This window comes from Arachis hypogaea, chromosome 8 (assembly GCF_003086295.3).
Source record: "Arachis hypogaea cultivar Tifrunner chromosome 8, arahy.Tifrunner.gnm2.J5K5, whole genome shotgun sequence".
Lineage (NCBI taxonomy): Eukaryota > Viridiplantae > Streptophyta > Magnoliopsida > Fabales > Fabaceae > Arachis > Arachis hypogaea.
The window spans coordinates 10,129,343-10,143,998 of NC_092043.1; the positions used below are offsets into that span (position 1 = coordinate 10,129,343).

Below are 14,656 nucleotides of genomic sequence, written 5' to 3' on the forward strand. Positions count from 1 at the left end.
AAAAAAAATTTTATCAGATATTTGGACATATTTAAATCCTATCATATAATTTTATTTTTAATATATATTTTTAAAATAAATTTAGATATAATATATATTATTATTTATTAAAACAAAAAATATTTTAAATATTTGATATAATTAAAATAAGATATTAAAAATAATTAAAAAATTAATTTATATTTTAATATTAATAAAATATTAAAATATTATTATAATTTATCTAAAAATACTTTATATTTTATATATACACGTGTATTCATATCTTATAAAATTTTAAAATTTATCTATGAATATATTCTATATCTTAGACTGTCATCGTAATCTTTCACTTTTGTTGGTGGATAAGTGGATTTTTTTTCCTTATAAAAAATCTACTAATCAACTGCTCAAAAGAATATCTTAAAATTTAAAAATATTAGTTAAGAAATTAAGAGAACTTTGGCTCGAATCAAGCTTCAAGAATTTTTAGTTGAGTATTTTAATCTTTTAATCAACAAATCTGTTTTTAACATTTTTATTTTATTGGAATAATCAATAATTATGTTAAATTTTAATAAATATTAATTTTTATCGTTATTTAAAAAATACATAATATTTTTTAAAAATTCTTAGATAAAGCATAAAAATAACAATTTAATATAAGAATTGATTTAGTAATTAAAATTTGTTAAAAACTATGAAGTATAGATATTTTACTGCGTTGTCGTATCCGCGTGTCGGATACATTTTGTATACGACACTCACCAACACTCGTCTGGCACGCGTGTCTTTATATCCAACTGTGTATTGATAAAAAATAAATAATTTTTCTTCGAATACACTTGGACACACCTAAATACCATCACATGTCAGCGTGTCCAGTCTTATTCTTAACATATATTCTTGAAATAAATTTAGATATAATATATATTATTATTTATTAAAACAAAAAATATTTTAAATACTTAATATAATTAAAAAAATTAATTTATATTTTAATATCAAAAAAAATATCAAAATATAATTATGATTTATCTAAAAAATATTTTATATTTTATATGTATGTATGTTATCGTATCTTATAAGATTTTAAAATTCGCGTGACAATCTAATAAATAAGAAGCCCAAGACTCCTGCAGTAGCTGCAATGATAAGTGGAGATAAGTCTTACTTTTATAAAGTTTGGTTCTTTGAGTTGCAAGACATTTTATGAGACAATAAAAAAAAGACATTAATACAAGTTTTGTACCATTTAAAGTGCCTGTTACTTGATATTTATTCCATTAATTAGAATTTGTTAATATAAACTATTATTTCTCTTTGTATAGAAAGTTGTTAGTAGTAGGTTTGATTGCACATGCTGAGTTGTATAGTTAGTTAGAGCAGCTATAACATTCTGTTAGAAGTAGTGTTTGTATAAATAGCAAATTATAGTTTTGTATTCTTTGACTCTCATCATTATACAAGTTCAATTCTCAATTCCTTCTTGACTTCTCTGTTCTTGTTCTTCTCCATGCTCACATGCAAATTTTACATGGTGCAGTGAGCGTGGATGGAGGAACGTTTAGATCCTGATTGAAAGATGAGAAACTTGCTCTCTAATTCACAATTCGTTGACGTGATTAGAGAAGGATGATGAGTCCAGCTTCACAGTTGAAGCGCTCGTTCACTGTTCTTGGCTCGTGAATTTTTCCCCCTTTTCCTTCGTTTGATTTGAACTCATGCAATTTCTTCTCCCTTTTATTCATACCTATTTGAAATCTCAGCATCCGCTCTTCTTCTTCATCTATTTCTTTTCTTCTTCTTTCTTGAACTCACACCGTAGAGTTTGATGAGAGCTTTGTTATCTAACTGTCTTTCCGTTAAGGAGAGATAACAAGTTTCCGATCAACGAGATCAAGAGAGAAAGATTACAACCACTTCTGGTATCTTCGCAGCAATGGAAGGAAAATCAAATTCAAGTGATGGATCCACAGGAGGTGGTCCTACGATGGACATGCAGCAATTCGCAGCCTTCTTCAGTCACGTGGCACAGATCTAGAGCCATATCAACAAGACAAATTCGAATCAAGATCTCTCAAGCCCATATTACATACTTCCTTCTGAAAATTCAGGTATACCTATTATTAATAGCACTATTCTAAAACCTGAGAAAATTGATCCTAATTTCAAGGCATGGCAACGATGCAATACCTATGTAGTTGCTTGGATTAACCTTTTCCTTAGTCCAGAAATCTATCAGAGTGTTCTTTGGAATAACATAGGTTACGAATTATGGAATGACCTTAAGCATCGCTACTATCAGGGTGATAGGTTTCGAGTAGCTGAATTGAATGAGGAGATTTATGCATTAAAATAAGGAGATTTGTCTGTTACAGCTTATTTTGCCAAACTGAAAAATCTTTGGGAAGAGATTGATAATTTTAGAAGTATACCTAGTTGCGATTGTGTTAAATGTGAATGTGGCTTAGACAGAGAGTGGATCCTCTCCAGTGGAAAAAAACCTGGATGGTATCCAGTGAAAAATCTCACCCTTTATTGCTCTCTCTCTCTCATTTATTTCTAGTCCCACTTGTAGAATTAAAGGTGAAAGATTACACTTTATTCTCTACAGTGACAAAAAAATGGAGAGGATCCATTTCCGGCTTAGACATTGTTAGGCAACACAGGAAAGAGGACAGAGTCACCAAGTTTTTGCGTGGTCTTGGAGAGCAATATTCCACTGTTAAGTCACAGGTTGTGTTAATGGATGATTTGCCTAGTGTGAATAGAATTCTGTCAATGATCACTCAGCAAGAAAGGCAGCTGTTCAACTTTGATAATGCCTTGGATGCTAAGATTCTGGCAGCCTTTTCTCAGCCTGACAATAAAGGTAGAAATTCATCTAAAAAAGGGCAAAGTCGCATCAAATTGCAGTGCACTCATTGTGAAAAATCAAGACACATTGTGGATAACTGCTATAAGAAGCATGGTTATTCACCTAACTTCAAACCCCGATTTGAGAAAAAGTCTCCTGTCCTCAATTGTATAACTGCAGCAGACAATCCTGAAAATGAAAATGATAACTTTAGTGTTCCACAATTGGTTAGAGGTGAAACAACCATTAATGAATTCATTCCAGAGCAACGAGAAGCTCTTTTAGCCCTGCTCAGCAAACAAGATGTGCCTCATTCTCATAGTGTCAACCAGATTTCAGCCAAAGCAAATCCTTCTCCTTATAAAGGTAGAATGGTAAATATTTTACAATTTGATTCTCATGTCAAAGCTCTAAATATTTCAATCAATAAACACAAGCCATGTGTAATTGATACTGGAGCTACTAACCATGTATCATATACCCTGGTAGATTTTCAAAATTACTTTAAAGTTGATCCAATTATTGTCAAATTACCTAATGGAGCACTCACTACTAGCTTCATCATGGGTACCGTTATGTTCTCTGACAATCTTTTTCTCACTAATGCATTGTTTATTCCCACTTTTAACTTCAAACTCATATCAGTTTCAAAACTTACTGCATCTTTACACTGCAAAATGAGATTTATTGACAAGGCTTGTGAGATACAGGATCTGCACACTTTGAAGATAATTGGTGCAGCTAGCAATGTTGATGGTTTGTACATTCTGCACAAAGAAGTCAAAGTTCTCCCTCACATCACAGCAACTTCCCGCAGCCAATTTTCTCAGTCTTTATGGCATGTTAGATTAGGGCATCCATCTCATGATAGGCTTGTTGCATTGCAAAAGAATTTTGAGTTTATTTATTGTACAAAACGTACAAATCGTGTCATTCTTGCTATCTTGGCAAACAAAAGCGATTACCCTTTTCTGTTAGTTCTAATACTGCAACTAATGTACTTGACCTCATTCATGTTGATATTTGGGGACCTGTTTCTGTTCCCTCTTTTACTGGGAAGCGTTATTTTTTTACTATAGTGGATGATTGTTCTTGAATTACTTGGATTTTGTTCATGAAAACTAAAACTGAGGCTTCTTCATTGGTTAAAGATTTTGTCATTTTTGCTAAAACCCAATTTGATGCAGTGGTTAAAACAATTCACACAGATAATGGGCCTGAGTTTTTAATGCCTGCTTTCTACAGCTCTAATGGCATATCTCACCAAAGAACTTGTGTGGAAACTCCACAGTAGAATGGCATTGTTGAGGGCAAGCATCAACACATTCTTGCTATTGCTAGAACTCTCTTGTTTCATGCTCATTTACCAAAATCTTTTTGGAATTACAGTGTTGGACATGCGGTTTATTTAATTAATCGACTGCCAACACCCTTTTTGCAAAACAAGTCTCCATATCAAGTTCTTTATAAGACTTTTCAAATCTTTCCCTTCTCAGAGTCTTTGGTTGTTTAGCATATGCTGGCATCCTTGCACGACAACGAGCAAGCTGGATCCAAGAGCAAGAAAGTGTTTACATCTTGGATTCAGGGAGGGCACAAAGGGATACTTGCTCTTTGATTTGCAAACTCGAGAGATTTTTTTATCTCGGGATGTCCAATTTTATGAGAATTGTTTTCTTTACTGTCACTCCAATAATGCCAATAATGACAATTTTTTCAGCTTCCTCTCATTCATCTCATGTTGCATCTCATCCCTTTGATTATAAATTTTTGGAAGGGAGTCAGATACAAGTTTTAAATACTGATGATGCAGCCACTCAACCAAGCTTGCATCACCTAAATCTCAGCTAGCAAGAAGATAATGCTTCCTCTGAATTAAATGAAACTGATGAAATTCTCCCCTATCCTGAAATTCATGATCATTTGGAAATCACATCTGCATCACATGAAGGATTTTCAACTCATAATTCTGCTGCTCTGCTTGAATCCTCTATTATTCCTGAAGTTACTGATTTAAGGAGATCAACTAGGCACACTAAACCACCTACATACTTGCAGGACTATGAGTGTCAAACCATCAACACTGTTTCACCCTCATCGCAGCTTACTGCTCAAAGGTATCCTCTCGCTAATGTCTTGTCTTATACTAGGCTTTCCCCCATGCATTTTGCATTTTCTGTTGCTATTCAAAATTTAGAGCTTAAAATCTATGAGGATGCAATCACTCAAACTTGTTGGCAAGAGGCAATAAGAGCTGACTGCCTTGGAAGAAAACAAAACATGGAAGCTAACTTCTTTACCAATTGGAAAGAGAGCAATTGGATGTAAATGGGTCTTTCGTACTAAATACCACCCAAATGGTACAGTGGAGAGGCACAAGGCAAGACTTGTTGCCAAAGGATTCACACAAGTGGCTGGTGTTGACTATCGAGATATCTTCAGTCATGTAGCAAAGCTAGGGACTTTGAGAGTGGTACTTGCTGTTGCAGCAGTAAAAGGGTGGCACCTTAAACAAATTGATGTCAACACAGCATTTTTACATGGTGAACTTGATGAGGAGGTATATATGAAGGTGCCTCCAGATTTAGAAGCCTCGCCTGGTCAAGTTTGCAAGCTTGAAAATTCCTTATATGGATTGAAACAAGCGAGTAGGTAGTAGAATTGAAAGCTCAAATCTGTTTTACTCCATCTAAAATTCACTCAGCGTAAATCAGATTACAGCCTCTTCACCAAGACTACTTCACTTGGATTCATAGCAATTCTCGTGTATGTCGATGATTTAGTATTGACAGGTGATGATCTAAATGAAATTAACTCAGTTAAAGACGTTCTTCATGAGAGATTTCGGATCAAAGACATGGGAGACTTGAAGTACTTCTTTGGTCTAGAAGGGGCAAGATCCAAGGCAGGAATTGCTTTGTACCAGAGAAAATATATTCTTGATTTACTCAAGGAAACAGGATTTGAAGGGTGTAAACCTGCCACCACTCCCATCAATTATGGAGCAAAGCTCAATAAAACTGCTGGAAAATTGCTCACTGATTCTAGTTAGTATAGAAGAATTGTGGGCAAGCTCTTATATCTAGCAAATACCAGGCCTGATATAAGCTATACCATTGGGAAGCTAAGCCAGTTTTTGGACTGTGCCACTACTGAGCATTTGAAGGCGGCACATAGAGTGCTGCGTTATGTAAAAGGTTTCCCTGCTGCAGGCCTTTTCCTCTCTGCAGAATCTGATTTACAACTTACTGGTTTCTCTGACTTTGACTGGGCTGGTTGTATTGACTCTCGCAGATCCATCTCGGCATATTGTTTTTATTTGGGACCATCATTGGTTACTTGGAAGCGTAAGAAACAACTTACAGTTGCAGCCTCCTCCTCAGAAGTAGAGTATAGAGCTTTAGCTCTGGCCACCAGAGAAGCCCAATGGCTGAGCTATGTTCTTCAAGATCTTGGTGTTCCAATCACAAAGCCTATTAATTTATACTGTGATAGCAATTCAGCTATTTACATTGCAACTAATCCTGTGTTTCATGAACGTACCAAGCATATCGAAGTTGATTGCCATATAGTCCGTGACAAATTGCAAGAAAAGTTTATTCATCTTCTTCCCATTTCCACCAATAATCAAGCTGCCGATATCCTCACTAAACCTCTTGCTCTTGGGCCTTTCAATGCAGATTATTCTAAACTTGGATTGTTGGAACTCTTTTCTCCCAATGCTCCAAGCTTACGGGAGGGTGTTACTTGATATTTATTCTATTAGTTAGAATTTGTTAATATAAGCTATTATTTCTCTTTGTATAGAAAGTTGTTAGTAGTAGGTTTGATTGCACAGAAGCAGAGTATAGAACTTTAGCTCTGGCCACTAGAGAAGCCCAATGGCTGAGCTATGTTCTTCAAGATCTTGGTGTTCCAATCACAAAGCCTATTAATTTATACTGTGATAGCAATTCATCTATTTACATTGCAACTAATCCTGTGTTTCATGAATGTATCAAGCATATCGAAGCTGATTGCCATATAGTCCGTGACAAATTGCAAGAAAAGTTGATTCATCTTCTTCCCATTTCCACCAATAATCAAGCTGCCGATATCCTCACTAAACCTCTTGCTCCTGGGCCTTTCAATGCAGGTTATTCTAAGTTTGGATTGTTGGATCTCTTTTCTCCCAAATGCTCCAAGCTTACGGGAGGGTGTTACTTAATATTTATTCTATTAGTTAGAATTTGTTAATATAAGCTATTATTTCTCTTTGGATAGAAAGTTGTTAGTAGTAGGTTTGATTGCATATGCTGAGCTATATAGTTAGTTAGAGCAGCTATAGTATTTTGTTAGAAGTAGTATTTGTATAAATAGCAAATTATAGCTTTGTATTCTTTGAGTCTCATCATTATACAAGTTCAATTCTCAATTCCTTCTTGACTTCTCTGTTCTTGTTCTTCTCTATTCTCACATGCAAATTTTACAGTGCCTTTGATTTTATTTTTGGTGCTTGTTTGAGAGGTGTAGTATAAATATGATTGGAAAGACATTAGAAAAAGGAGTTTGTATGATACATAACAGCACAAGGGAGAACAAATTCAAATGATTCAAATGAATTTGTGTTCAAGAATTTAATATGGCGTGTCCCGTGTCGTGTCATCCTGTATTCATGTATTATAGATTATAAATGAAGCATCTTACTAAAAAATTTTTTGAAAACTTATTTGGAATATTACTCTTAATTTTCATTATATGTTTCAAGAATTTGAATTTTTTTTCGATTAATTAACACTTTTCACCGTGAGAAACTTGAATTAAGGTCATGTGATTATGTGCTTTTTATGGGAAAAGATTAAAACAGCAGATTCCTTCATTCCTTCTTTTACTGTGAGCAACTATACTCTCAACAAAAATAAAGAAAAAAAGAAAAAGAAGAAAACCAAAACTACAGTGGGGTGAGTCAGTAGCATATACAATGCAAAGCTATTTTTTTTCTCCCCCACATCTCCCAATTTCAGTCCAGCAGACCAAAAATTAATATGTCACAAATCAGAATTCTATTTAAAAATTTATTATTGGATAATAGATTGCTACATATACATAACGGGATTCAAACCCCAACACTTTAGTAGTTTTTCAAATCATGTTCCTTTGAAAAACCTCTTGAAACTAAGATAATATCATGTAAATTACATGGTAGCCTACTTGGTCACAAAAAATGATAACATACTAAAAAAGTAAAATTACCAATACTCTCCACTTTGCGTTCGTGACACACATGTTCGTAATATAACTCCACACTTGCAGGGTAATAATTTCCAATCAAATTTATGTACAAACCTATAAGCTGTACAGTAAGTATACAACAGCGTTCAAGAATTACTCAGATCCTGAGCATCACATCATTGATGATGCATCATTTGTGAAAATAAAAGATATTCGGCTGAAACTTGAGCTCTCCAACTTGAATAGATGCACGTGGTGGATATATTACCATTTACCACGATAAACCTGAAGGAAAGAAAACTAATGTCAAATTAAATTATCTCACTTGTTGAGAAACAAAAATGAATCTTCTCGTGTATGATTTTAACCAGAAAAATTATAATAATAATAAGTGCTACCTTGATAGACTTGTCAGCATATCCAACAAAAAGTTTTCCTTGACAGCTTAAAATAGCCGTTACAACAGAACTGCAAGAAATGGTACCGAATGCTCTGACTTCCAATTCGTCGTCTCCAGCTAATTCCTAAATTCAACAACTTTATCAATGAATTCATGTGTTCATTAAAAACAAAATAAAATATCATACTTAAATTTTGGCAAATTTAAAGCAACTAACAGTGCAAACTAGCATTACTAAGTTCATTTTTTCTCTGTGATTCCCAAAACACAGCACATTTTGCACTCTACCTGTATATTTATATTTTTGTCCCAGCCACCTGTATAAAGGCATTGCCCTTGCATGCTCATAGCAAAAATGGCACCATTATGTAATGATTTGGAACTCATGAACACATCATTTCTCCATACCTAAACAAACAAAGAGATGTTACCCAATGATGTTGGTAGCTAATATGTTGATCAAGTCCATATTTCATATCAAGTGGACTATATTTCATTATTAATCTTCAAGAAACCTTTATGCAGCCGTTCTCATACGCCGCAACAAGCAAATGTCTATCAACAGTAATAGCTAGGATAGACTTCATTTCTCCAGGCATACCTTCCCCTAGCACTGTCAATGGGCTGTGATCGCTAAGACTCCACAACCGAATGGTTCCATCCCAACTACCACTGTAAAGAACCTCATCACACACTACAAGAGTGGAAACTACAGACCTATGACCAGTCATTGTGCACATCAAAGTTCCATCCTGGTAAGAGTACAGAAAACCAAAGAATGAATTTCTCAATGACTACTTTGTTTTAGGGTTGATATAAGTAGACCAAGCAAATGCCAATCTCACCTTTAACAACCAACCTTTTATTGTTCTATCTCCACTTCCGGTGTAGAGACAACGACTTGCTGAAACAGTTAACGAATGGATACCACTGAAGCGCCAATCCTTCTGCTCATACCATTTCCTTAAGGGGTCTTGCCTGAGAGGAGCAGAAAGTCCCCAGACAAATATGCCCCCTCCATTATCACCACTTACACACAATGGTTCTTTATCATCTACATAAACTATAGCCATGACTTTATCCTCATGACCTTTAAACGTGTGTGAAACAGAAAAGTCCTACATAAAATTTATATGGATGAAATTAACAATAGAATAAATGAGAAAGAGTTTCCATCGTAATGAGATTATTCTATCTAAAATACAGCCTGTAAAAACCTATCATGTAATTGTGTTTTCAAGTCTTACCAGCAACGACCATACTTTGACAGTTTTATCAAACGAAGAGCTAAACAGATATCCCCCTGCAAAACCACACAAATGCTTATGGAATGGAATATAATTCTTCACTCATAACCAACTTCTATCCTAGCATACCCAACACCAGAAGTGAAACTCTGACTGTAACATGGGTAAAGCAACATTAATGCAGAAACTGATCAAGAGCCTAGTTTATGTCACATTACATGCCATACCAATTTAAGCATAGAATTCATGCCATACCTAGTTTATGATTGATAGAGACGTGTTTAATTTAAGCATAGAATTCATACCGCCAATTGCTAATCCAGAGATACAATCCAGATGTCCTCGCAGATCTTTAAGTTCAGCCATTCCCTTAGATAAGCTAGCAACCAAATCTGCATCGGGTTTCTCTTCCCCATCAACAACATCTGGTGGCCCATTGTCTTCTTTTTCATTCAACTCATCAAGAACCAAGCAGCAACCAGTGCTGCTCCGATTAACCATGACCTCCAAGTTTTCCAGAAAATCGAATTCAGGTTTGAGTAACATATCCTGAATGCACTTCCGCACATCCACCACACTCATGCGGTTTCCCGGATTCATGTCCAAACATTTGCAAAGTGTCCCCCTCAATGACGGATATTCAGAGCCAAGTTTGTCTTCCAAAACAGAACTAACTTTCTCCACCCAACAAACATAACTAGCTGATAAGTCAAAGCCATTCTCTTCACTCATTTCAAAGGGAATCTGAGGGAGTGCATCTCCAATGAGAAGCCACAACAGCACACAAGCCAATGACCACACATCTGAGCCATACCCGAACGGATATCTGGAATGCTCATCCTCCGGATTAACAGCAGCATCCTTCTGCAGTAATCGAAACAAAACCTCAGGGCATAAAAAAAGCTCAGTTTTTAAACAACCCTTAAACAATCCCTCGTCTTTCTGCCTAACCTTGTTGCCACCAGAAAAACTATACACAGTCTTCCTTCTCATAACCAAAACCTCATTCAAATCAACACAAACACCACCAAGCTCATCGAAAGCAAAGCACGAAGGTCCTAAACAACCAGCAGCCAAACCTTCCAAATGCAAAGCCAGCATAGAATCACACACACTCTTCCCAATCACAGCAAAGCTTAAAATCCCATCTTTTTTATCTTCCAATCCCAAACCAAGGAACCCATTCTTCAATTCACCAAACTTCTGCAAAATGCTACCACCATTGTGCCTCTCACACACCAGGTACAATGACCCATCCACTACCTCCACTTCACTCCACAACCCATAAACCCTAAAAACCCTGCCCTGCCTCACAGAAGCTTCTAGAATCAAAGCTAACTCCTCCCTCACAGCCTCCTTCATCCCCACCAAACATTCCATAATCCTCGCAGCATAACTGAACTTAAACTTCGAACAATTCAAAACACGAGGTAAAGAAAAAACAGGAACAAGGCTCAAACACTTGCTATTTCGAGAACAAACACTAACCCTACCCTTCAACGAAGAACTCGAACCAAATTGCCCTCGCAACACAAACCCGCTGGGTTCGGATTCGGGTTCAGGTCGGGACTCCACCGAAACTGCGTCGTGCGGGAGAATCCAGTCCTTCCACTTGGCATAGAACTCGTCGGACCAGAACCGATCTCGAATTACAGACCGATCATCACAACCGTCGATCGTTGACCGTTGAGTCGGTTTCACCGATCGCGAAGAAGAAGAAGATGATGAAGAGAGGCAAAGCCTGAGAAGGTCGATGTTCTTTGGAAGAGACGAAGGTCCTTGCTCTGAAGAGTACTTAACGAGCTGTGTACACGCCGGGCACCGAATCGTGTTCGGGAACCGCAGCGGAAGCTCCACGAGGCATGCTTCGCAGACGGAGTGACCGCAAGATAGGACCCTAGGGATGGAAACTTGGTTGTCGTAGCGTTCGAGGCACACCGGGCACTCCGGCACTTCCATCGCCGGCGGAGTTTTCTATCTGCACCGTCGTTTCTGGTTCTGTGCGGAATTTGGAGCGCGAAACGTAAACAGTGTTGATCTAAAACGGCGTCGTTTTCTCCAATGAGCCTTTTTTCCTTTGGACGGATTTACCCTCGTGTTTAAATCCGAATTACCTAAATTGCCCCTTTCGTCGTTGTGTTTAAGGTCTACTCGAACGACTAATGCGTGTTTTGAGAGATCTGAACTCTGAGCTGAAGTCGCTGCTTCTGATCTCAGTTGAGGTAAGCTTCTTCCATTTTTCTTTTAACCTCTTCGTTATTCTGTTTGTTTCCTTAGAAAATGCGAGATGATAAGAAATCAAAATTACTACATCCCTGAATTCAGTTTAGATCGATGTGCCCTAACAGCATTATTGGGATCCATTAAGCATTGGTTGTTGATTTTTTGTAATCTTCTTCACTTGATTGATAACTTCAGCTACTTGTTAAGTGAAACGTAAAGTTGTGCCTACGAACTGTCTGTGTTTTGAACTCATTCACACTTGTTTGAATTTTGCAATTTGAAGGCCATGGCGGGGTCTGGGAGCTCCATGCTGTATTCCTTTCTGATGTTCACTGTAATTCTCTCGCTTCAAGAAATGTACCGTGCGAAATTAGCATCGACGGAATTGTACACTATACTTGGAGGGTTTATCAGCTCTCTTCTGTTTCTTGTGCTCCTTACTGTGAGTTTTCATCATCAATCTATTGAATTCTTTCTCATGAATCAATCACATTCAGGCACATGAACAATTAGCATAGCAATATTTGATATCATTGATATGGACACACACTAGAAGGAGGGACATCTGTTTATGATGGCATTATAATGGAAGATATATCTTTCGCTCATTCCTTTTCGAATACGACTCGTTTGGGACTTTTGTTCGGTCTTTTTGGCAGAGAAAGCAATTATATTTTAAGATATGTTGTAATCTGTGCTTGTTAATGTACTAAGGTTTGCCTGAAGCAATCTAGTCGTGCACTTAATAATAATTTCTCACTGCATAATGCTTCCTATGAGAGGTGCCATTTTTTGTAATTTGATTTCAGAAGGCTTAAAATTTTTTTTTTCCTCCCATATATATATTCGTTCCTTGATCACTCATTGATATTATCCTTCTACTTTGAGAAAAGAGAAAATTTGTGGTTATTAGTATTGCCGGTAATATATGTGAATGCTTTTTTGGATCTATATAGTCTTTTTGTAATTATATACTGCTTTGTATAATTCTTTCAAGAATTCCATCAGAGCAAAATCTTCCAAGTAAATTGAAGGTATTTAACTATTTATATTTGCTTTACATCTGTGCTTTCAGTTCATTGGAAACTACCAAGAAACAGTCGGCGCAAAAACTGGTTGGGGTGCAGGTATTGTAAATTTCATAATGTTTGTCTGAATGGGTTTGGTTGCATTTGTACTTATTCATGTAACAGAAGAAACTACATGTATGATTACTGGAACTGAACATTTTGCATAAAATTTATTAAACGTTATTGGTGGTCATTCCTTTGTCAACTTAGTTTTGTCAGTAAATTTATCACCCCTTCGGAGTTTGCTAATAGCAACTTTCTTTTGGGGTACATAATAGCATTTCTTTTTATTTGATAAACTATATGCATTAAGCAATATTAACAATTCTAGAAGAAAATGAAGATGAAGTTGTCCTGTGAATTTTATGCTCTAGGTCACTCATGCTATTTATGATGAGTTGTGTGATGACTAGCACTTAATAAACGACATCTTTATACCTGCGAATTGCATGGTCCATAGGATGAGTCTTTCAACTCTTTCATTCCCCCTGGTGTTTCTGTGTATTTCCACCTCAGTTTCTCATGTTTTTTTGTGTTTACAAAATGGATGACAGTTTTTTATCTTTTAATTCACAGTCTTCATAGCAGAAGCAGTTGCCCTGATTGCTGCAAGCACAGTCCACAGGGTTTGCATTACTACATGGTATGCTCCTCCCAACTAGCAATAGACACACTACTACCTCTTCTGTGCAAATAATAGATTGCCATTTAGATATGAAATCATACTCAAGCATAGCATTAAGATGGTTCCAAATCCAAAATGTATAAATTGATATTTTGGTTTATTCGTATGGACACTTGTTGATCACCCTTCTAATGTTGGCATAATTGCAGTTTCCTGTTCTCGGCTGTATTGCTGTATGAGGTTAACAAAATCTCAGGATCAGTGCTTTCAGTTCAAACAAGCGACTCCAGAAGTAAAAAGTATAGTGGGAGAGGTTAATCTCGTGTGTTCTTATTATGTATGCTCACTGTCTAAGCATCTTCAAAGATTTTGTTTGTAGAATTAGTTAACTACCCTATTATCTTTTCTAAAGTTATCTCACTTTTCCATGTTACAACTTCAGTGCTGAATTCCGTGATGTAAGCGATGAGCAAATTACCAAACTAGGATTATCGAGGGTAAAATGAGTGTTACAACTTATAAAATGACTTTTCCAGTTTTCCTTAGTTGACCTTGTTTACTAAATTATTGAGGGTAAAATGAGTGTTACAAGGGTTCTGATTGTTCAAAACTATCACCTTCGCTGAAGTTTCTTTTTATTTTATTTTTTATTTTCTGTTTAGTATCATGGATATGCAAGACTTTTGGCAATTACGTTGTATAAGATCACTCGGTCAAATCCATAATTAACTTGTGATGGTGCAAATTAAGTAAGAGGAAATAGTAACACCTTTTCTTCAAGGTCGAGTCATTCAAATTGGACCATTAACTTGCTATGTGCACTAGCAAACTAATGATCTATCTGGCCATGATTAATCAAATACTACTTATAAATACTAAAACCGGAGAGAAATTTTGATATGTAAAACTTCAGAGGGGCAGTAATTGGATAATACACAACCGACTCTTTTTACCCCCTGAATATGCAATGCATGGAATAGAACAATCAATAAGCAAACTTATGACATTGAAGTCCTCTTACACCATCCTGGTTTTCTAGAT

At 36.1% G+C, this 14,656-nt stretch overlaps 3 protein-coding genes across 6 annotated transcripts; 2 read left to right on the forward strand and 1 right to left on the reverse strand.

Annotated features, from left to right (window-relative positions):
• Positions 1–1,921: 1,921 nt before the first annotated feature.
• LOC140174654 (uncharacterized) lies at positions 1,922–6,590 on the forward strand. The gene is made up of 7 exons (XM_072200142.1): positions 1,922–2,003; positions 2,097–2,288; positions 2,597–3,757; positions 4,791–5,072; positions 5,206–5,444; positions 5,544–5,811; positions 5,926–6,590. Exons 1-7 carry the CDS (start codon positions 1,922–1,924, stop codon positions 6,588–6,590), a joined length of 2,889 nt encoding a protein of 962 aa, XP_072056243.1.
• A 1,289-nt stretch (positions 6,591–7,879) lies between these two features.
• On the reverse strand, positions 7,880–11,656 carry LOC112706028 (uncharacterized). Of its 4 annotated transcripts, none has more exons than XR_011864528.1 (7): positions 10,003–11,656; positions 9,698–9,753; positions 9,310–9,568; positions 9,052–9,202; positions 8,739–8,858; positions 8,449–8,574; positions 7,880–8,335 (listed from the first exon to the last, which is right to left on the reverse strand). XR_011864528.1 is itself a non-coding variant. In XM_025757109.2 (7 exons), exons 1-7 carry the CDS (start codon positions 11,654–11,656, stop codon positions 8,315–8,317), a joined length of 2,487 nt encoding a protein of 828 aa, XP_025612894.1. In that variant the 3' UTR covers positions 7,880–8,314. The 4 variants fall into 4 exon arrangements, 1 of the variants encoding a protein (XP_025612894.1); XR_003811354.2 differs by having other exon boundaries at positions 8,966–9,202; XR_003155636.2 differs by having other exon boundaries at positions 9,296–9,568.
• LOC112706029 (uncharacterized) lies at positions 10,491–14,160 on the forward strand. Its single transcript, XM_025757111.3, has 5 exons — positions 10,491–11,919; positions 12,204–12,362; positions 12,996–13,047; positions 13,567–13,633; positions 13,825–14,160. Exons 1-5 carry the CDS (start codon positions 11,860–11,862, stop codon positions 13,931–13,933), a joined length of 447 nt encoding a protein of 148 aa, XP_025612896.1. The 5' UTR covers positions 10,491–11,859; the 3' UTR covers positions 13,934–14,160.
• The last annotated feature ends 496 nt before the right edge of the window (positions 14,161–14,656 follow it).